General features: G+C 38.9%; 2 protein-coding genes across 2 annotated transcripts; both read right to left on the bottom strand.

Annotated features, from left to right (window-relative positions):
* Positions 1-351: 351 nt before the first annotated feature.
* On the bottom strand, positions 352-1,305 carry LOC121443972 (olfactory receptor 2W1-like). Its single transcript, XM_041645727.1, has one exon. It carries the CDS (start codon positions 1,303-1,305, stop codon positions 352-354), a length of 954 nt encoding a protein of 317 aa, XP_041501661.1.
* A 15,425-nt stretch (positions 1,306-16,730) lies between these two features.
* On the bottom strand, positions 16,731-17,684 carry LOC121443971 (olfactory receptor 2W1). Its single transcript, XM_041645726.1, has one exon. The coding sequence runs from the start codon at positions 17,682-17,684 to the stop codon at positions 16,731-16,733; it is 954 nt and encodes a 317-aa protein (XP_041501660.1).
* Between the last annotated feature and the right edge of the window lie 6,543 nt (positions 17,685-24,227).

The raw sequence follows: 24,227 nt of genomic DNA, 5'->3' as shown, positions 1-24,227 counted from the left end.
ACATAAAATCATTTGGGTCATTTTGGAATATAGGAGCATTAATACAAAAATACAGAATGAGACAACAGTTTCCATGGGACTGTGAAATAAGTTAAAGTTTACGCTTAGAGCCTATTTGTGTTACATTTTAGCAAACAGATTCTTAGGGACAGGTATTCCCTGAGAATATGCCAATGGTTAGAAACCAAAAGATCTGCTTGATGATGCTCACGTTGTTTGCATCCTTTCAAGTTCTGTACAAAAGAATGACTTCAACCATTGATCTCTATAAGCAAAGATCATTACTTATTCAACCCTAAATGAGATAAATTACTTCATTGCTTTGTCCTCTCTAATACGTTTCCATGACTCCTAGTTTCTCCTTACTTCTGTGAATCTTTGGTAAAACCTCATGAGTTTCTTCAGCGCATCTTTCATGTCTCTGTTCCTTAGGGTGTAAATGAGGGGGTTGAGGCTTGGGGTGATGATGGTGTAAAAGAGGGTGAGGAACTTGCCCTGGTCCTTGGAGGCCTTGTTACCTGGTTGTAAGTACATGTAGATAATAGTTCCGTAGAATATAGAGACCACAGTGAGATGAGATCCACAGGTATTCATTGCTTTTTTTTGGCCTGCCTTTGACTTCATGTTGAGCACAGTTTTGGCTATGTAGCCATAGGAAATAAGAATAAGGATGAGGGGCATAAGGACAATAACAATGCCTAGGGCAAAAACAGACATTTCGACTTTTGTGGTGTCTACACAAGCTATCTTGACCATGGCTGGCAACTCACACAAGAAATGATCCAGAAGGTTGTGTCCACAGCGAGGCAAATTCACGGTGAGTGTGCATAATACTACAGAGTTGGCCAAACTAATACTCCAGACCATGACGATCATCTTGACACACAGTCGTGGATTCATGATTACAAAATAGTGCAATGGCTTGCAGATAGCTGTGAAACGGTCATAGGACATGACAGCCAAGAGAAGACACTCAATAGAGCCTAGCCACATGTACACATAGAGCTGAACCACACAACCCACAGAGCTGATGGTCTTTTCAGGTCCCCACAGGTTAACCAGCATCTGGGGGACAATGCTGGTTGTGAAGCACAAATCCAGGAAAGATAAATTCCTGAGGAAAAAGTACATTGGTGTGTGGAGATGGGGATCCAGGAGGGATGCAAGAATGATAGCTGTGTTACCCACCAACGTAATAATGTAGAAGAAGGTGACGACTCCAGAGAGGATCATTTCCAGTTGAGGGTGGTCAGAGAAGCCAAGCAGGACAAAAACATGTAGGGCACTGCAATTTCCTGGGTCCATAGCCTTTCAGTGTTTATATTCTACAGTGTAGGAAGAGTTGCAGAGGGAGGTAGAGGGGAGGTAGTGGGTAGGGTGACCAAGGGAAACAAGAAAGAGTTTGTCAGTGTAGACAGTGAAAGTCAGTTGTAGAATACTGAATTAAGTGCAGACAACAGTTAGGCTAACAAATGAAGGAATTAGTGGATACGTGTTGCCTACTATAGTCAGCTTGTCTTGATCCTGTTGAGGATTGTTCGATGACAAATGAGTTTAATATTTGGTTTTTCTTTTTGTCTAGATGGCCTTGAAGTGTTGACTCTTATCTCAGGGTCTGAATTCTTCACACATTTATTTGGAAATTTGGAGAAGACAGAGTTGAAAAATAATGTAATTCTTTGGTTTCTTATGATGGATGTTAACATGTAGGGAAGATAGAGTTTTACCTGCCCAGTGAAGTTGTGCATAAATTTAGGTATTTTGTTAATGTCTGATCAAAAGCAAAAGTTTTCTTTTTGTTTTACCTTTTCTATGAGAGCTTTGATCATCTAGCTTTTATGTAAGTATTCCAGAAGTTTTCTCAGGCTCCTTTATCTTTTTTATATACTCAGCCTTTCTTCTAACTAAATCTGATATATGTGAGTATAAAATATGCATTGTATCTCTCCCTTTAAAAAATTTAATCCACTGTCGTCCTAATCTAAACCATTATGGTGTCTTGTCTTGAGTCTTGTCTTACACCTTTATACAATTACAAGGTTCATCAAAATCTTGTCACCCATAAACTTAACCTGTGTCTTCTGAATTTATAAGACTGCCTTCATACACCTTCATGCCTTGTTACCTGTGTAAACCTTATTATTCTTGCCTTTCATACCAGTTTTCATATTCACTGTCGGTTTTATCTCTTTTCAAACATTTCAAAGGTCATGCCTGTCTCAAGTCCTGCTTCCTCTTTTTTCTTTTGAAAAATTTTACTGTTATTTTTATTTATCTGTTAATGTTTGGCATGGTAACCAGACACATGTGAGAACTCAGACATGCATTCTTCTTGTATTGGTCGTGTACACAGAACTCTTCCAGAGAGCCATTATGACACAGAGCTAAAGATCCTGTGTTTGAATTCCAGAAGAAAAGACATTGATTGGGTGACAGAGAAAACTGCACAGAATCTTACCTTGGGACAAGCCAGGCAAGGTGAGTCTGTGGTAGCTGCTGTTTAGGCAAGGTTTCCTCCCCTGCTAGGTTCTGTATTCAACCTTGTTCTGAAGGTTGTGAGGCTGAAGCTTCTGGTGTTTCAGCTGAGCATGGATTACTTGATCTGCTTTACATGCACTTCACGGCCCTGTGATCAGTGACGTCTCTGGCCCTCTTCTCAGTGTGAATTTGCAGTATGATTGCATAAAACCTTAAAGCAGAAGAAGGACACAAGTTGTTCTCTGAATTCCAAGCTCTAACCATCCATTTCTGTGCCCTTTAATCTGGTGTATTGAATCTGCTTTGTATATATTTACACATCTCCCCCTACTGTATAGGGTGGAGGAAAAACTGATTTCTGAAGAACTTTACTATGCTCATAATTGTTTTATAAATATTATTTTCACAACCTGATTGCATACAGAACTTGTAATACAATTTTAACCCCGAGCTGTAAAACTGTAGGGGGCTGCTCACCTTTAGACAATGCTTCAAAGAGCAGAATTCTCTGTTTGCCACTATTTCTTCTCTCCTAAGCACAGTAAGACTAATTTTCACTCTTAAAACGAACCTTTTATTTATGTCTCATCTCTCCCTGTCATTTACTGTGTGATATCAGAAAAAAATTAAAAAAAAAACCCTACTGAGTTCAGTTTTCCATAACTTTTTTTTTTGGGGGGGGGGGAACAATGGAAACACCTATTGTTGGCATTAAAAGTCAAATGAGCAAAATTCATAAATGGCTTAAAATAATTCAGGGTCCACAGAATTGGTATAAAAGTGATTTATAATCATGAAAATGTGGATTAAGATTGTTTAATATTCATGGATCTACATAGGAAGGTAAAAAAACAAGATCTCCTAAGTAAATTGGGAGTGCGGAGGTCATGGGAGAGTGTAGGAGGGGAGAAGGAGGATGGGAGGGCTATGGAGAAAAATGTAAAAAGCTCAACCAAAACATTCAAAAGTTAAAATGAAAAAAAGAGACTGCTTAGTATTCTCCCAAATACTAGTAAAACTCTAAGAAAACAGACATGATTTCCAAGGTTATTTTCTCTATCCACTATATTGCTACATGCCCCCAGTAAATTTATCTATGAATTTTACCGAATGAAAACACACACTAGTAGGAGTACAAGGAGGAAACTGTGGTTGGGATATATTGTAGGAGAGAAGAACCTCTGTTCAATGTAACCCCACACACTGTTAATAACAGTAGAAAGTCTTATACAGTTATTATATTTTTCCATGAAAATTTAGGCTTATATTTTGTAACATTACTTAAGTGAGGTGATAGCAAGTAGTAATCAATTAGAAAATAGTTTTATCTAGATAACACTTATTCAGCTTCCTGAAAATAATCTATAACAGTCATCTCTACTTAAAGGATCAATGAGTTCAACACAACTTAATAGTATTTGTACATAGAGTTCCTTAGATACCCATGGATGCCTAAGAACTGCCAACATGTAAAATATTCTATTAAAAATAATCCCAGCTAAATATAAAACTGGTACCTCTAAGTGCGTTCTTGAGTGCCCCTCTGCATAGATGTGATACAAAAGCTCTGTGTTTTGTTAGCTATGACCTTTCAAATATTTTCATGAGAATTATGAGGAAATTACTTTAAAATTTGGCCCTTATTCAAAAATATGCACATTAGTGGGGGGGGGAAGAGGGAGGGGAGTGGGGGGAGGGGCGATGGGTGCGAGGAGGGGGAGGGAAATGGGAAATTTTTTTTTGCAACAACTAAAAAAATAAAATAAACAAAAAAAAACCAAAAAAAAATACGCACATTCATTAAACTAACTGCCGTAGTGCTTGAAACGTTATTTTGAGAGAGTCATTTCAAGATTTCTTTGGCAACAGTTTCTCACAGTTAACTGAGCCTGAATTCTGCTATTGATCAACCTGCACAGGAAGAAAAATGATTATCTGAGACGTGTTATAGCCCAAAATGTCCAAGCAGAGGAACAAATGGTCTGTGCACATTGATTTTGACTGAAACACTTGTCAGAAATAATGAAAATTCTTTTAAAATTGACGGCAATCTCATGCCGTTAATTCTTTAATAAATGTCACTTTCACTACAACTCAGAGATTAATTTAGGAAAGAATAAAAATCCTTCCTCCCTGTAAGATATACAAAAAGCCCCCATCAAACAACTTTTAATATTCCGTATCAGGAGATGTACAAATGGGTTAAAAAGATTCTGAATCTTTGTCTAACTCCATTTTTTAAGAACAAAATATATCAGTTCCTCATTTTAATTTAATCCACATTACTTGTTTACACCTCTGCTGTGCCCAAATGTATGAGATAAAAAAATAAGATGCAATTTTGTGCTCTCTTCTTATAATATTGAATAAATTCATTTTCTCCTGCATAACATAGACAAGGGGGAACAATTTTTCTGCAGAGATTTAACATATCTTAAACTTCTGGGCAGAAGCTCGAAGAGTCCCCTGTGACAATTTAAGCTCTTTTACTTCTCACATGTTTTGGGCAATGAAGGAAAACTATTTTCCAGGGATAATATTAAGCTTGGCCTCCCTGTACTCAAGAAGCCCCCATTCCCAATGTCTTACCTCTCCCTTGCTGGGTCCAGAATGCTGAACGCAGGACTGCTGTAGTGTTCCCTCTGCAGGGCTGCGGCTGTCTCACCATCTCCAGGTAGCATCTCTGTGAGGAAGCTCTTTCTCATGAGGTTGCTTCAGAGCCTCTGCACAGGCGACTCCAGCCCATGGTTGCAGCTGTCATGGGCTCGCTCTGCTTCCTTTCCCTCTAGATGAACATGTAAACATGCCTGGATTGTAGAGAAATGTGAAAACCAACCATAAAATCCAGCATAAATGCTGAGCAAAATCCACCAGTATGGTCTGAAAGCTGAGAAACCCAGCCTTCAATTGACTTCCCTGAGGGGCTGTGGACACACCAGACAGTGAAACACTGGCACAATCACCTTGATGTTTCCTTAAGACAGCACTAAGAGGTGAAAACTTGCACAGCATGCAGGGAAACTGAAGGACAGAGGAGTAAACAATGTGTATTTTTCTTGGCTATTAATGCATTACAAATAAAAAGTGTTCTCTTCATGTATATTTTGTAAACTAAGGTTATGGCGACAAAACCCACTGCAGAAAAATACCACTCAGAGATGAAGGTGTAATAAATTTGCTTTGAGCAGATCATTTTAAACAAGCTACTGCATTTCCAATTTAATCTATATCTCCTTCTTTTATGACTCAGTAGTTGCTTCAGATACTCAAGTTGAGAACAGTTGCCCCTGAAAGGGAAGATGTGTGCTCCAAAGCCCCAAGCAGTAAGCTCAGTTTCGTTGTATTTATATTTGTTCAGTTGTCTTGGTGATCATGAGGCATGATTCAATATGTCAGTGCCCATTACTATTCATGTTGGTGTCTCACAGGACACTTATTTAAACACAAGTTCCTGGAAATGTAAGTACTCTAAAGATTTTCATGAATTAGTTTGTAATTATTAGCTGCCTTAACTTCCTTGAGTTATAATTCCATGTCACTAAGAATTACTTTAAAATGACACAAATTAATTGCCACACAATAATGATCACATGTGAATGGCTTCTTGTCACTGATCAAGAAAATAACTCACACAATTTTTCTCTGCATGGAACTGGTCATTTTACAATGTGGTGCTTAGATGGATTAAATTGTGTTGCAAGAGTTTTGGGCTTGAAGTCTTTGTGGTTCCCATGATCAGTTTTATGAGCCGGAGACAATTGCCTAACTCGCTGTGCCTTTTCTCAATATCTTGATTGTAAAAGGACATACCTTAAAGTTTTGTTATAAGGATTTAATAAGTTTATGATATATAATAATGCACTGATGATTGGCACATAGTAGTCATTCAAATAAGTCATGCTTTATGATTTCAATGCTTTGAGGTATCTTTAGATGCAATAATGTTTATTTTTTTATCAGTTTGTAGAAAGGTGATACTAATATTTTTTGAAACACTTAAGATAATCTTTTTCTCACTTTAATCCTTTTCTTTATGGTTTTATTTATGATATGTGCATATTTCCTCATGTATTCTTTATTCTCATTTGTTAGATTCTTTGCTTTTTACTTACTTATTTTTTTAATATTTTATTGTTTAAAACAATTTTTAAATATAATATATTTTGATTATATTTTTCCTTTCCCTCAAGTTTGTTCAGGTCCTCCCATCCTCTTTATCTACACAACTTTATATTCTTTCTCAAAAAAACAAACCAAAAACCCAATACAATGAGAAAGTGCCTGAAACCTTGAAAACAAATACAACATCACCATAAAGAGAACAAACTATCTAACAAACAACTACCACAACAAAACCTACAATCTGTAACCAAATACAAGTACACACATACAGACTTCAGCGTCTACTATTTGTTGGCCAAGTACTTCCGAGCACGAGATCTGCTCTGGGGTGACTGATGTACTCAGTGTCCCCTATTAGACAAAACTGATTTTCCCTCACCCAGCAGTTATAAATGACAGTACCATTGTTAACCTTTGCTCTAGTGACTAGGTTTATTATTGTTTTTCAAAAATAACAAAATGAGTAACAGGAGGAAATAAAAACTTCCACATTGAAGATGGACAAATCAGATCATTAGAAGGTAAAGTGTCCAAGAGAAGGCACAAGAGTCAGAGCCCCACTAATTCACACACTCAGGAATTCCATAAAAATATCAAACTGGAAGCCTTAATGCCAGTGCAGAGGACCTGGTGCAGACCCATGCAGACCCTGTGCATGCTGCTTTAGTCTCTATGAGTTCATATGCGCTTTGTTCATGGTGCTTTAGAGGGCCTTGTTTTCTTGGTGTCCTCAATCTCCTCTGGCTCTTTATTCTTTACATCTTCTACAGTTTTCAGTGAACTCTGAAGGGAGGAATTTGATATAGACATCCCATTTAGGACTGACTGTTTCAAGGTCTCATTCTCTGTGTAGTATCTGCCTGTGGGTCTCTATATTTGGTCCCACCTACTGTAGGAGAAAGCCTCTCTGATGATGGTTAAACAAAACACTGATCCTTATTTTCTTTTTGGGCCTGGTATACCTTATTCATAATGACTTTTTTTCTAGTTATACTCATTTGCCTGCAAATTTCATGATGCCATTTTCTTAATGGTTGAGTAATACTCCATTGTGTAAATGTAATACATTTCCTTTATCCATTCTATTGATGGGCATATTGATTGTTTCCAGTTTCTGACTATTATGAAGAAAGCAGCAATGAACTGGGTAGAGCAAGTGTCCCTGTGCTAGGATGAAGCATCCTTTGTGTATATCCCCAAGCATGGTGTAGATGCATTTTGAGGTAGATAGATTCCCATCTTCCTAAGAAACAACTGCCATATTGGTTTTCATAGTGGTTGTATGAGTTTGTAGATTCATGGACAATATATGAGCATTCCTTTTAGTTCCCATCATTACCAGCCTAACCTGTGACTTGTTTTGTTGATTTTAGCCATTCTGACAGGTGTAAGATGAAATCTCAAAGTAGTTTTGATTTCCATTTCCCTGGTGTCTAAGGATGTCAAAGACATTTTATTTCAAGTTATTTTTTTAAATCAATCTATTTTTATTTTACATATTACTTCCAGTTCCCTCTTTCTTCCCACTTCCATTTTTCCCACTTTTCCCCCACCCTGTCCTCCACCACTTCTCAGAGAGGCTAGTGGAGGCCTCCCACTGGGAGTCAACAAAGTCTGTCACTTGAGGCAACACCAAGGTCCTCACCTCTGTAACTAGATTGAGCAAAGTATTCCTCCCTAGGGCATGGGCTCCAAAAAGCCAGGGCTGTCAACAATGATCTTGCACCCAGTCACTTGTATTGCTTTAATAAAATGTTGATTGGCCAGTAGCCATGCAGGAAGCATAGGTGGAGCAACTAGGTAGGAAGTATAGGTGGGGCAACTAGAACAGGAGAATTCTGGGAACAGGAAATACTCAGTCTACAGTAATCACCCAGATGCCAAAGAAACAAGATGAGAATGCTTTACTGATAAAAGCCATGTGACTGACACAGACAAGAATTATGAGTTAATGTAGGATGTAAGAGTTAATAAGAAGGCTGAGCTAATAGGCTAACCACTTTATGATTAATGTAGACCTCTGTGTATTTCTTTGGGACTGAACAGCTGTGGGACCAGGTGGGACAGAAACCTCTCTCAAAAAGTAGCACCAATGTAGACATCTAAATCCACTTAAAACCTGAGAGAGTTTGGGAAGTAATTCTAGACACAAAAGAACAGAATTAAGCATGGCTTCTTGGTAACAGCATTTTCTCAGGTGGGCTCTGTTTACTAGAGGCAAGCGTGTCTTATTTAAGAGAAATTTCCTTACTCAGCTTTAGCTGCAAAACCTTGTAGCTCTTTTAAAAGGCCCCGCCTTGAAACACTTATATGTTGTTGATGAATAGCCAGCTGCATGCTTTTTGGTGGTGGCAGGAACCTTGAAACTCCATAGTGTTCTGGCAACAAACATGTCTCTGGCCAGTACCTCCACCATGAGGCTAGACTCTCAGAAAGCTAAGGAATGGGGTAGAACCTAGCCATATCGCTTAGCAAATTAAAGACTTATATGTTCAGAAAAAGAGAGATATACAGTAAAGATAGATTCCAATGAAAAAAAACTTCTAAATGCTTTATAGTGTGTTTAAAAATATATGTAGGCTTGAAAGAGAAAAGAAAAAGGATAAAGTTGGGAGATAGATAGATAGTTAGATAAAAGTTGGGTGTGGTGGCACACACCTTTAATCCCAGCACTTGGGACTAAAGGACAGCCTTGTCTACAGAGTGAGGTGAGTTCCAGGGCAGCCAAAGGTGCACAGAGACACTCTGTCTCAAAAAACCAAAAATTAAAAAGAAAAAGAAAAAAAAATAGAGTTTAAAATAAAGCCACATAAAGATGAAAAATACACAGAGAATCTGGATACTATATATTATTGTGTTATCTTTGAATTGTATGACTTCTGAGGAAGGAGCAGCAGCTGCTAAAACACATTTGATTATAAATGCTGCTGGATTACTTCAACATATATATTTTGAAAATGCCTTGACTTCAAAATTTAAGTCAAAAAATACGTTGCTTTGGAGAAGTTTTACTTTTATTTCCACAGGAAATAAGAAGCTGAGAATTCATTCTGGGTTAGGAGAAATCAGTATTGATCAAGGAAGACCCCTGAAAAATCTCCAATTGGAGCAGATGACCCAGATGATCCAATGTTTCAGAGGACCTGTGTTGGCGTTTACTCTGAGTTCTACATCCAGAACAGCCTCAAGACTGCTGGCTGAGCACTGATTGCTCTTCCAGAGGTCCTGAGTTCAATTCCCAGCAACCACATGGTAGCTCACAACCATCTATAATGAGATCTGGAGCCCTCTTCTGGCATACAAACATACATTGCAGGAATGTTGTATACATAATAAATAAATAAATCTTTAAAAAAAAAGACTGCTGGCTGAGATGAATAAGCCTCACAGGATATTTCAGTCAGGACTTGATCATAATCCTAAATTTTCTTTAGGTCCCCATAAGATTATCAGCACCCCAATCAGTGGAAAGTAGCCTAGAAAACCACACCCACATTTCCAAAAAAATAGATTATGGGTGTTTGTTTTTGTTTAGAGTGTTGATTACTAGTTCTTTTGGTTAATGGTCAAGAAAAAAGCTAAACAGAGGAGATTAGATTCAGAGTTTTTATGTTGAAAAAAGGGGGATGCTGTGGGACAATGGTCTTGTACCCAGTCACTTGTATTGTTTTAATAAAATGCTTATTGGCCAGTAGTCAGGCAGGAAGTATAGGCAGGGTGACCAGGCAGGATGTATAGGTGGGGGGACTAGAACAGGAGAATTCTGGGAAAAGGAAAGACTCAGACTGTAGTCATCACCCAGACATAGAGGAAGCAAGATGAGAATGACTTGCTGATAAAAGTTACCAAGCCCCGTGGCTGACACAGACAAGAATTATAAGTTAATGTAGGATGTAAGAGTTAATAAGAAGCCCGAGCTTAACTCTTAACTCTTATTATAAACTGGCCAACCAGTTTATAATTAATGGAGACCTCTGTGTGTTCTTTGGGACTGAACAGCTGTGGGACCAGGCAGGACAGAAATCTCAGGCAACAAGCACTATGGGTAATCCTGCTTCCACTGCCTCACAGATTGCCTTAACCACACAGCTGTCACCCACTTTCAGAGGGCCTAGTTCAGACCTATAAAATTTTTCCAGCTGTATGTCCAGAGTCAATGAGCTTCCACTAGCTTGGGTCAGTTGTTTTTGTGGGTATCCACATCATGGTCTTCACCTTTTGCTCATATTATTGCTCCTCCTACTCTATGATGGGACTCCAGGAACTTGGCCCAGTGCTTAGCTGTGAATCTCTGCATCTGCTTCCATCAGATACTGTATATAAGTATGTAAGTGTCTATGATGACTATTAAGGCAGTCATCAATCTGTTTACAGTCAACGACAGTTAATGTACCCTCTCCACTATTGCTTAGATTCTTAATTGGGTTTATTCTTGTAGATTCCTGGGAATTTTTCTAGTGTTAGGTTTTTCTGTAATCCCATAATGCATCCCTTTATCAAGATATCTCTTTCCTTGATCTCTCTCTCTGTCCTTCCCCCATCTCAACCTTCTAATCCCTCATGTCTTCCTTCCACCTTCCTTTACTCACTCCCCACATTCTTTTTCCCCTCTCTCCTTTCCTTCATGCAATTCTCTCTTCCCAACCACCTTACCTATTATTTCTCCTGCCTTGCTATTGGCCATTAAGCGTTTTAGTAGACCAATCAGGTGCTTTAGGCAGGCAAGGTGAAACAAATGAATCACATCTTTACATAATTAAACAACTGCAGCATAAAGTAATACATCTTTACATTGTTAACAAAGGCAGCAGAAACAAGGCTACACACCTTCACATAAAGTAACATTCCACAGCATAAACAAGCAAAACACATCTTTACCTAGTTAAAATAACAATAAAGGCATTTAGTGTTATAAATTTGTCTCTTAGAACAGCCTTCATTATTGTCCCATAAGTTTGGCTATGTTGTATATTCATTTTAATTCAATTCTAGAAAGTTTTTGATTTTTATCTTAATTTTTGCCTTGACTCATTTTTCATTCAATAAAGAACTGTTGTGGGATGTCCTTCTGTATATGTGTTGCTTTATTGATTGATGAATAAAGCTATTTCAGCCAATGGCTTAGCACTGTAAATCCAGGTGGGAAATTTGAACATAGATATACAGAGAGAAAGAGAGAGTGAGAAAGAGAGAGAGAGAGAGAGAGAGAGAGAGAGAGAGAGAGGGAGAGAGAGAGAGAGAGAAGGCAGAGTCAGGGAGACACCATGTAGCCATCGAAGGAGAAAGATGCCTACCTGTAGGTCACAGCCTTGTGGTGAAACATAGATTGATAGAAATGGGTTAATTTCAGATACAAGAGTTAGTTAATAATAAGTCTGAGGTAATCGGCCAAACAGTATTGTAATTAATATAGTTTCTTTGTGATTATTTGGGAATGAGTGGCTGGGAAATGAAAGAGCAGTCTCTGCTTACAGAACTGTTTAGTTTCCATGAGTTTCTGATAGCCAGCTTTGATCTGTGGTGGTCAGAGGGTTTGCACTGTGTTGTTTTGATTTTCTTGTATCTGTTGAGACTTGAGGCAATGGACAGTTCTGGACAAAGTTCCATAAGGTGCAGAGTAGAAAGCATATTCTTTTGTGTTTGCGTGAAATGTTCTGTAACTATCTGTTAGGTCCATTTAGTTTATAACTTCAGTTATTTCCCACAGTTCCCTATTTAGTGGTTTTCTGCATGACTTGTCTATAGCTAATAGTAGGGTATTAGTCTCCCACTATCAGTGTATGAGGAGCAGTATGTGATTTAAGATGTAGGATTTTTTTTTGCTTACAAACTTTGGGCACTTGTGTTTGGGGCATAGAGGCCGAAACGTCCTCTTGATGGCTTTTTCCTTCCCCATTTCTTTAGTTTTGGTCTGAAGTCTATTTTGTCAGAATTAAAACACTGATACTAGCTAGTTTCTTAGGCTCATTTGCTTGACATATCTTTTTCCAACCTTTTACCCTGACTTGTTGTTAAGATGTCTTTCTTGATTCAGCAGAAGGATAGTTTCTGGTTTTGCATCTACTCTGTTAATTTGTGTCTTTTGGTTGGGGAATTGAGACCACTGATATTGAGAGATATGTATAAACAATGATTTTTGTTGTTTATTTGTTTGCCTGTGTGTGTTCTGACTTTACTTGTCTAGGATTATTTATTCCCTGTATTTTCTTGCATGTAGTTAAACTCTTTAGGTTGAAGTTTATCCTCTAAAATCTTCTTTAGGGCTTAAATTTGGTTTTATCATGTGTGATATTATTTTCTCATCTACAGTGGTTGAAAATTTCACTTAGTACTCTGGAATGCCATCTATGGTCTCTTAGAATCTGAAGAACATTTGTTCAATCTCTTCAGGCTTTTAGAGTTTCCATTTAGAAGTCAGATGTAGGGGCTGAAGAGACGGCTCAGCACGAGCACTGATTGCTCTTCCAGAGGACCCAGGTTCAATTGCTAGCACCCACATGACAGCTCACATCTGTCTGTAACTCCAGTACCAGTAGACCCGACACCCATGGCAAAACACCAATGTTTAAAAATAAATTAAAAAATAGAAGTCTAATATAATTTTAATAGGCCCATCTTTATAGTTCCCCCTTCAGCTTTTAATATTTTCTTTATTTGGTACCTTTATTGTTTTGATTATTATTATGCTGAAGGAACTTTTTTCTGGTCCACTCTATTTGATGTTCTGTGTGCTTCCTGTACTTTGATAGTCATCTCCTTCTTTAGGGGAGATGTGCTGGAGATCTGGACAAGGGACTGGGTGATTGAACTTGAAGGAATAGATGGAGAGGTGAGACTCTGCAGTTTGCCTACCAGCTCCCTTAAGAGACTGGCCTGAGGGTTTCCAGGGATCCACCCATAGGTGTTAGGAAAATTTTCTTCTGTAATTTTGTTAAAATTACTTTTCTGTGCATTTGACTTGTGTTTCTTCTTCTTCCACTATTTCTATTATTCTTAGATTTGATCTTTTCATGATGTCCCAAAATTTTTTGGAAGTTTTGTGATAGGAGTCTTTTTTATTTAACACTTTTTTGACCAATGAACCTATTTTTTCTACTGTGCCTTCAATGCCAGATGTTCACTCTTCCGTCTCTTGTATTCTGTTGGTAAAGTTGGCCTCCACCAACTGTTCAGGAACCAGCTTGTTTCTTTTGAAGTTCCTAAATTTTCTTTTACAGATTTCCCTCTGTTTGAGTCTTCTTTATTGATTTCATTAATATTTTTACGTCATTTATGGTTTTATTCATTGTTTCTATTGAATATTTTTGTGTCTTCATAGATTCCTTTAAGGGTTTTGTTTGTTTCTTCTTTAAAGAATGCTATCATATTCCTAAAGAATGTTTTAAGGTCTTTTATTTGTGCTTCAAATGTTGGAATATTCAGGGCATTCAAGGTAGGGTTGTTGATTCCTAGTGAGCACATACTGTTCTTGCTGTTACTGTGTTTTTGCACTGGTGTCTAGGTATTTTGGATTGGGAAGATAGTAATTCTAGGTGCTGATATCTGGTGTTGTCCTTGTTGAGTAGGTGTTTTGTTCCTTTGTTTCTGTTTCCTCTCTGGTTGTTAGGAGAGTGTGGTGGCTGTGTGTTGTCTGTAGGAAAATCCATTGGGGGGTCTTGATAGGTTTGGCAACTGGGGGTACCAAGTAAAATGTGTTTCTGGGATCTGAGACTGAGGTGTGCTGATGGGCTAGAGGGCAGTGGCGGGGTTTCACAAGAGGGAGGAAAACTGTTTGTTTGGTTGTTCTACCAGGATCTGCTGTTTAGTCCTCTGGGAATGGGGAATGGGGAGTGAGGAGAAGGCACAGAAAGTCTGCCAGAGGTCTAGGTATTAGACTGGGTCTCTTAGAACTGGACTTGGAGGAATGCAGGACGAGTGACGATCTGCAGTGAGTCTATCTGCTTCCCTGGCAGAAGTTGTCATTGGGTTCTTAGGGTGTCCCTGCTGGAGTTTGGGGCTGAGTAAAGAAAGAAAGAAGTTGGGGGAAGGTTAGGAGGAAAAGATCTGTGGGATCCATTAGAGATGGAGCGGGGTTTGAGGCTGCAGAGGTAGGGAATTGGAGACTGTGGGATTGGATTTGGAGAATAAAGTTGTAGGTGAGGATTTGAAGTTAACCTATGTACTTTTTCCTTTAATGTTTATGCACTGAAAAGTGTTGATCCTGCTGGGCGGTGGTGGCACATGCCTTTTATCCCAGAACTTGGGAGGCAGAAGCTGGCACAGGCGGATCTCTCTGAGTTCAAGGCCAGGCTGGTCTACAGAGTGAGTTCCAGGACTGTGATTATTATACTATTGAACTTCATTAGTCATAAGCCTTACAAAGATTAGAGGAAACGCAAGATGGAATAGTGGGTTGGGTGGCATTCATCCCAGAACATACAAGCTGTGCTGTGGGATGCTGAAAACAATTTTCCAAGAGATATGAGGAGGAAAACAGAGAAATTCACAATATCCTATTCTGTATTAAGTGCATTTTATGCGAGTTGTTATAGTGTTCTGTGATTGGCTAAGTAAGTAATTATCCAATGACTTCCTTCTTCTCATTTCATGAATTATGAAGCAACAGAGAAAAAACTATCATGATAGTTTTAGATTTCACTGAGGTTTTCTGCTAATTCATTTTCATTTAAATTATCTAAAAGTAAGTTTTTAGAGATGTATATGTGATAACAGAATGTATCAAAGCTTAAATAAAATACTATTTTCATAAAAGCTAAGTGTCATGATATATGGGAATAAAGATTTTATTTACCTTTTGAATTTTCATCACATACAAGCACTGAAATGTGACCTGTTAACATTCAAACACATTTCATAGACAAATAAAAAGTCTAATTGTTATCAAATTTATCATATTACTTTTTTCATTAAAGTTAAGATAACCATGGAATGAATGAATACACACACACATACACATGGGGGTACAAATAAGAAATAAGATAGTGTTGTCACCTTTAAAAATTTATTTTATGTGTATTGGTGTTTTGCCTGAATGGATGGCTGTGTACCACATGCGTGGTTGGCACACTTGACAGCCAGAGGAGAGTGTCTGATCTCTTGGAACTAGAGATAGAGACAGTTGTGAGCCACCATGTGGGTGCTGGGAATCCAATTCAGGTCCTCTGGAAGACCAACCAATGCTCTTAACCACTGAGAAATCACTCCAACCCTTTGTCTGTCACTTTTAAGACAGTTTGGTCTGTGAACTTTCATTCACTAATCTCAAAAAAAAAAAAAATTAGGCAATTTCAAAAGATGTTAGTTCCAAATATAACTGAACCAATGGTAAACAAGTGACTCTTTAGGTAGGGTTTAAGATGATTGTGAGCATACATACTGCATTTTCTAAGCTAAACATAAATAAATGGATTGATGATATCACAGAGTATTTAATAGGCAAAATTATTTATAGGCCTGGAGGTATGGTAGAGTTGGTAGGGTGCTTACTTAGCATGTATGAAGCCTTGGGTTCAATCCAGAGCACCGTGAGACTGGGCGTGGTAGCACACACCTGTTTCCCAGGACTTGGCAGATTTAGACAGGAGGAAGAAAAAACTCATGGCTATGCTCAGCTATATAAGAAGTTCAAGAGAGTCTTGTTTTTTTTTTGTTTTATAAAAACATGACTCAAAAACAGACAGACATAAAGAGAGACAGACAGTCATATTGACAGACAGACAGAAAGACAAATGAATACATCAAAATATTTGTAAATTGTTATTTAATGTACAAAATACAATACACATAAAATCATTTGGGTCAATGTTTTGGAATATGTGAGCATTAACATAGAAAATCTAGAATGAGACAAAGCAGTTTTCCATGGGACTGCCGAATAAATTAAAATGGATTCAAGTTTACAGTTTAGCAAACAGAGATTCTTAAGGACAGGTAATCCCTGAGAATATGCCAATGGTTAGAAACCTGAAAGACTTGCTTGCTGATGCTCAAGTGGTTTGCATCCGCGCAAGTTCTGTATGAAAAAATTACTTCAGTCATTGATCTCTATGAGCAAAGATCATTATTTATTCAAACCTAAATGAGATAAGTTACTTCACTGCTTTGTCCTCTCTAATACGTTTCCATGACTCCTAGTTTCTCCTTACTTCTGTGAATCTGTGGTAAAACCTCATGAGTTTCTTCAGCGCATCTTTCATGTCTCTGTTCCTTAGGGTGTAAATGAGGGGGTTGAGGCTTGGGGTGATGATGGTGTAAAAGAGGGTGAGGAACTTGCCCTGGTCCTTGGAGGCCCTGTTACCTGGTTGTAAGTACAGGTAGATAATAGCTCCGTAGAATATAGAGACCACAGTGAGATGAGATCCACAGGTATTCATTGCTTTTTTTTGGCCTGCCTTTGACTTCATGTTGAGCACAGTTTTGGCTATGTAGCCATAGGAAATAAGAATAAGGATGAGGGGCATAAGGACAATAACAATGCCTAGGGCAAAAACAGACATTTCGACTTTTGTGGTGTCTACACAAGCTATCTTGACCATGGCTGGCAACTCACACAAGAAATGATCCAGAAGGTTGTGTCCACAGTGAGGCAAATTCACGGTGAGTGTGCATAATACTACAGAGTTGGCCAAACTAATACTCCAGACCATGACGATCATCTTGACACACAGTCGTGGATTCATGATTACAAAATAGTGCAATGGCTTGCAGATAGCTGTGAAACGGTCATAGGACATGACAGCCAAGAGAAGACACTCAATAGAGCCTAGCCACATGTACACATAGAGCTGAACCACACAACCCACAGAGCTGATGGTCTTTTCAGGTCCCCACAGGTTAACCAGCATCTGGGGGACAATGCTGGTTGTGAAGCACAAATCCAGGAAAGATAAATTCCTGAGGAAAAAGTACATTGGTGTGTGGAGATGGGGATCCAGGAGGGATGCAAGAATGATAGCTGTGTTACCCACCAACGTAATAATGTAGAAGAAGGTGACGACTCCAGAGAGGATCATTTCCAGTTGAGGGTGGTCAGAGAAGCCAAGCAGGACAAAAACATGCAGGGCACTGTAATTTCCTGGGTCCATAGCCTTTCAGTGTTTATATTCTACAGTGTAGGAAGAGTTGCAGAGGGAGGTAGAGGGGAGGTAGTGGGTAGGGTGACCAAGGGAAACAAGAAAGAGTTTGTCAGTGTAGACGATGAAAGTAAGCTGTAGAATACAGAATGAACTGCGGACAACAATTAGGCTAACAAATGAAGGAATTAATGGATACATATTGCCTACTATAGTCAACTTGTCTTATACCTGTTGAGGATTGTTTCATGGCAAATGGATTTATTATTTGATATTTCTTTTTGTCTAGATGGCCCTGAAGTGTTGACTCTTATCTCAGGATCTGAAATCTTCACACACATATTTGGAAGTTTGGAAAAGACAGAGTTGAAAAATAACATAACTCTTTGGTATCTTATGACAGTCGTTAAAGTGTAGGGAAGATACTCTTTTACCTGCTCAGTGAAGTCATGTGTAAGTTAGGCTAGTTTGTCAATGTCAAATTAAAAGTAAAAGTATTCCTCAATCTTCCTTCTTCCATTTGAAGAACGCTTTGGTCCTCCTGTTTATTCTTAAGTAATCTAGAAGTTTTTCCAGGCCCCCTTTTTCTTTTTATATATTCAGTCTCTCTTCTACCTACATCTGATATATTTGAATATATAAATATATATTATATTTCTCACTTTAAAATATTTCAGCCACTGTCATCACATTCTAAATCATTGTGGCATCATGTCTTGATTCTTGTTTTACACCTTTACACAATTCTAAAGCTCACCAAGGTCTTGTCAGCCATGTGCTTAACAATGCATCAACTGATTTTAGAAGTACTCTCATTTTGGAACACTTCCCTGATACACCTGTGTTCTTTACTACCCATATAAGCCTCAGCATGGCTACCTTATATTCCAATTTTCACATTCACTGTTGGTTTTCTCTTTTTTCAAACATTTTAAAGGTCATTTCTCTCTAAAACCCTAACTCCTCTTCTTCTCTGGTTGCTCATCTTTGTTTTGAGACAACCTGTTAGTGTTTAGCATACTTAATAGGCGCATGCTCAAACACATTCACACATTTTTTTCTCTTCTACTGATTATGTATGCCCAACTCCTACAGGGAGCCAACATAACATGTAGCTAAAGAAACTGTGCTTAAGAGTTTGAATTCCAGAAGAAAGACATTGATTGGGTGAAACAAAAAATTGCACAAAATCCTACCTTGGGGCAAGCCAGGAAAGGTGATTGCTGCTGCTTAAAGAAAGGTTTCTTTCCTGCGAGTCGTGAGGCTGAAGCTTCTGTTGCTTCAGTTGAGCATGGGTTACTTGCTCGGCTTCACATGTACTCCATGACCTTGTGATCAGCGACTTCTACAGCCCTCTTGTCAGTTTGAATTTGTAGAATGATTGCATAAACCTCAAAATAGAAGATAGAAACCAATTATTCTGTGTATTTCAAGCTCTAACCATCCATTTCTGTGCCCTTTGGTCTGGTTTGTTAAATCTACTTTGTTATATATTTACACACATCCCCTACCCTATAGGTCTTGTGGCATTCACTAGTAGGATGGAGAAACTGCTTCAGGAAGAGCTGTACTATGCTCACAATTCTTCTATAGATATTATTTTTGCAGCCCGATTGTATACAGAACTTGTAACAGTTTTAACACCAAGCTGTAAAACTCTAAGGGGGCTGCTCATTTCTAGACAATACTTCAACGAGAAGAATGTTCTTTCTGTCACTATTTCTTCTCTATTAAGCACAGTAAAGCTAATTTTCACTCTTAAAAATAAATCCTTAGTTTATGTAACAACTCTCCCAATTGTTTACTATGTGATACCAGAAAAGGTAAGAAAACTGCTGAGTTCAGTTTTTCATAAAGAATTGGGAACAATAGAAATACCTATTGTATGGGCTAAAGATCAAATAGGGGAAAAATTGCAAGTGGCTTAGAACATCTCTGGAGACAGCATTTGTCAGTAATCTTTTCTACCTGAATTGGTATAAATGTACATAATCAGGTAAAACTTGGGTTAAGACTATTAGAAATTCTCTAAAACACTGGTCTTAAAACTTTAAGAAAGAAAATATGATCTCTGTGGTTCTCTTTTGTATCTAATATATCTACTACACACTCAATGTATTTTCTAATGATTTTAACAAATAAGAATCCACTATGAAGACTCCGTGACCCTTATTTTCCAGTTTTGTGGCATATAGGTTTTTGTAGTAAGATCTAATGATTCTCTGAAATTCCTCTGTGTCTGTGGTTATGTCCCCTTTTCATTTCTGATCTTATTAATTTTCAAATTCTCTCTCTGCCGTTTGATTAGTTTGGATAGGGGTTCATCAATCTTGTTGATTTTCTCCAGGAACCAGCTTTTTGTTTCATTGATTCTTTGGATTGTTTTCTGTGTTTCTATTTTGTTGATTTCAGCCTTCAGTTTGATTATTTCCAGTCTTCTACTCCTCCTAGGTGAGTCTGCTTCTTTTTTTTTCTTCCAGAGCTTCCAGGTGGGCTGTTAAGTCTCCAATGTGAGCTTTCTCTGTTTTCTTTAAGTGGGCACTTAATGCCATGAACTTTCCTCTTAGGACTGCTTTCATAAGGGTCACGGAGTCTACAATTGGTGATCCTAAAGAAGCTAAGTAAGAAGGTGAACCAAAGGAAAAACATATAGTTGTCCTCTTGGCTATGGGAAGTAGACAAAATTGCCGGGGACAAAATTGGGATCTTGGGGGTGGGGTGGGATGGGGGTTAGGGGAGATGGGGAGAGAAAAGGGAGAAGGGGAGGATGGGGGGAACTTGGGGAAAAAGGAGGATTGGGATAAAGGAAGGTTGGATAGGGGAGCACGGAAGCACAATTCTTAGTTAAGGGAGCCACCTTAGGGTTGGCAAGAGACTTGAACCTAGAGTGGCTCCCAGGAGCCCAAGGCGATGTCCCCAGTTAGTTCCTTGGGCAGCTGAGGATAGGGAACCTGAAATGACCCTATCCTATAGCAATACTGACGAATATCTTGCATATCATCATAGAACCTTCATCTGGTGATGGATGGAGATAGAGACAGAGACCCACACTGGAGCACTGGACTGAGCTCCCAAGGTCCCAATGAGGAGCAGAAGGAGGGAGAACATGAGCAAAGAAGTCGGGACCACGAGGGGTGCACCCACCCACTGAGACAGTGGAGCTGATCTATTGGGAGCTCACCAAGGCCAGCTGGACTGTGACTGAAAAAGCATGGGATAAAACCGGACTCTCTGAACATGGCGAATAATGAGGGCTGATGAGAAGCCAAGGACAATGGCACAGGGTTTTGATCCTACTTCATGTTCTGGCTTTGTGGGAGCCTAGCCAGTTTGGATGTTCACCTTCCTAGATATGGACGGAGAGGGGAGGACCTAGGACTTACCACAGGGCAGGGAACCCTGACTGCTCTTTGGACTGGAGAGGGAGGGGGAGAGGAGTGGGGGAGGGAGAGAAGGGTAGGAGGAGGGGGAGAAGGGTGGGAGGAGGGGGAGGGAAATGGGAGGCTGGGAGGAGGTGGAAACTTGTTGTTTTTTTTTCTCCTTTTCTCAATAAAATAAAAAAAATAAAATGTATAAAAATAAAAAAAAGAATCCACTATGAAAATAGTAGAAAAATAACATACCACTATTGCTTTTCAATTAAAACTTAGGCTTATATTTTGTGACATTATTTTAAGTGAAGTGGTAATAAGAGACTTGACCCTAGAGGGGCTCCCTAGTGCCCAAGATGAGGTTCCCAGTTAGTTCCTTGGGCAGCTGAGGATTGTGAACCTGAAATGACCCTATCCTAGAGCAATACTGACGAATATCTTGCATATCATCATAGAATCTTCATCTGGTGATGGATAGAGATAGAGACAGAGACCCACACAGGAGCACTGGACTGAGCTCCCAAGGTCCCAAGGAGGAGCAGAAGGAGGGAGAACATGAGCAAAGAATTCGGGACCACGAGGCGTACATCCACCCACTGAGACAGTGGAGCTGATCTACGGGGAGCTCACCAAGGCCAGCTGGACTGTGACCGAAAAAGCATGGGATAAAACCGGACTCTCTGAACATGGCGAACAATGAGGGCTGATGAGACACCAAGGACAATGGCAGGGGGTTTTGATCCTACTTAATGTGCTGGCTTTGTGGGAGCCTAGCCAGTTTGGATGTTCACCTTCCTAGATATGGACGGAGGGGGGAGGACCTAGGACTTGCCACAGGGCAGGGAACCCGGACTGCTCTGTGGACTGGAGAGGGAGGGGGGGGAGAGGAGTGGGGGGAGGGGGAGAAGCGTGGGAGGAGGGGGAGAAGGGTGGGAGGAGGGGGAGAAGGGTGGGAGGAGGGGATGGGAAATGGGAGGCTGAGGCTGGGAGGAGGTGGAAACTTGTTTTTTGTTTATGTTTTTTTTCTTCTTTTCGCAATATATATATAAAAAAGAAGTGATTGATGAGAAAATTATTTGTATATATAACACTTATTCAGTTTGCTGAAAATCATTTATAACATTCATCTGTACTCTAAAAACTCAGCACAATTAAATAGTATTTCAACAAAGATTTTCTTCATTACCCATGAGCGTCTAAGAACTGCCGACATGTATATCAAGTGAGCGGCTGACTAACATCTATTGTCCAATGTTACATAGATAACTTGCCATCTGAAGAAAAATATAACAAGGGCTGCACCCTACTGTACCATATTGACACAAGAGTGATATTTGACAGTGCATATCACACTTCCAATAGGGATGCATAGATGAGGCAGAAATCAGCTTCTAAAGGTGATGGATAACATTGCAACAAAGGTTGTGGTGATGACTTCCTGGGCATTTTCATGCCATTCAACACATAATGTATAAAATGTTCTGTTAAAAAGAATCCCAGCTAGATATAAAACTGTTGTTTCTATGTAGATCCTTGTGTGCCCCTCTGCACAGATGTAATACAAAAGCTCTGTGTTTCTTAGCTGTGATCTTTCATACAGTTTCATGAGGATTATGAGAATATTTACTTCAAATTGTGGCCCTGATTCAAAAGTATGCACATTCACTTAACTAACTGGCTATAGTGCTTGAAACGTTATTTTGAGAGAGTCATTTCAAGGTTTCTTTGGCAACAGTTTCTCACAGTTAACTGAGCCTGAATTCTGCTATTGATCAACCTGCACAGGAAGAAAAATGATTATCTGAGACGTGTTATAGCCCAAAATGTCCAAGCAGAGGAACAAATGGTCTGTGCACATTGATTTTGACTGAAACACTTGTCAGAAATAATGAAAATTCTTTTAAAATTGACGGCAATCTCATGCCGTTAATTCTTTAATAAATGTCACTTTCACTACAACTCAGAGATTAATTTAGGAAAGAATAAAAATCCTTCCTCCCTGTAAGATATACAAAAATCCCCCATCAAACAACTTTTAATATTCCATATCAGGAGATGTACAAATGGGTTAAAAAGATTCTGAATCTTTGTCTAACTCGACTTTTCAAGAACAAAATATATAAGTTTCTCATTTTAAATTTAATCTATATTACTTGTTTACACTTCTGCTGTGTCAAAATGTATGAAATAAAAAATAAAATACAATTTTGTGCTCTCCTCTGTTAATACTGAATAAATTCATTTTCTTTTGTATAACATAGACAAGGGGCAACAATTTTTCTGCAGAGATTTAACATATCTTTGACTTCTGGGCAGAAGCTCGAAGAGTCCCCTGTGACAATTTAAGCTCTTTTCTTTTACTTCTCACATGTTTTGGGCAATGAAGGAAAACTATTTTCCAGGGATAATATTAAGATTGGCCAAAAAAAAAAAAAAAAAAAAAGATTGGCCTCCCTGTATTCAAGAAGCCCCCATTCCCAATGTCTTGCCTCTCCCTTGCTGGGTCCAGGATGCTGAACGCAGGACTGCTGTAGTGTTCCCTCTGCAGGGCTGCGGCTGTCTCACCATCTCCAGGTAGCATCTCTGTGAGGAAGCTCTTTCTTATGAGGTTGCTTCAGAGCCTCTGCACAGGCGACTCCAGCCCATGGTTGCAGCTGTCATGGGCTCGCTCTGCTTCCTTTCCCTCTAGATGAACATGTAAACATGCCTGGATTGTAGAGAAATGTGAAAACCAACCATAAAATCCAGCATAAATGCTGAGCAAAATCCACCAGTATGGTCTGAAAGCTGAGAAACCCAGCCTTCAATTGACTTCCCTGAGGGGCTGTGGACACACCAGACAGTGAAACACTGGCACAATCACCTTGATGTTTCCTTAAGACAGCACTAAGAGGTGAAAACTTGCACAGCATGCAGGGAAACTGAAGGACAGAGGAGTAAAGGATGCATTTTCAGAATTATTTTTCTTGGCTATTAATGCATTACAAATAAAAAGTGTTCCCTTCATGCATATGTTGTAAACCAAGCTTATGGCAAAAAAACACTGTATAAAATGATCTTACCTTAACACCACACATCGATGATAGTGTAATAAGTTTGCTTTGAGCAGATTAACTTAAATAAGCTACTGCATTTCCAATTTAATCTATATCTCCTTCTTTCATGACTAAGTAGTTGCCTCAGA

Source organism: Microtus oregoni, unplaced genomic scaffold (genome assembly GCF_018167655.1).
Source record: "Microtus oregoni isolate MIOR12 unplaced genomic scaffold, Mior012 000115F_ref0000277, whole genome shotgun sequence".
Taxonomy (NCBI): domain Eukaryota; kingdom Metazoa; phylum Chordata; class Mammalia; order Rodentia; family Cricetidae; genus Microtus; species Microtus oregoni.
This window is presented reverse-complemented; position numbering and strand designations above follow the sequence as displayed.

Bases quoted from the DNA above. Each gene is read 5' to 3' on its own strand.
- LOC121443971 (XM_041645726.1), bottom strand. From the start codon at position 17,684: ATGGACCCAGGAAATTACAGTGCCCTGCATGTTTTTGTCCTGCTTGGC.
- LOC121443972 (XM_041645727.1), bottom strand. From the start codon at position 1,305: ATGGACCCAGGAAATTGCAGTGCCCTACATGTTTTTGTCCTGCTTGGC.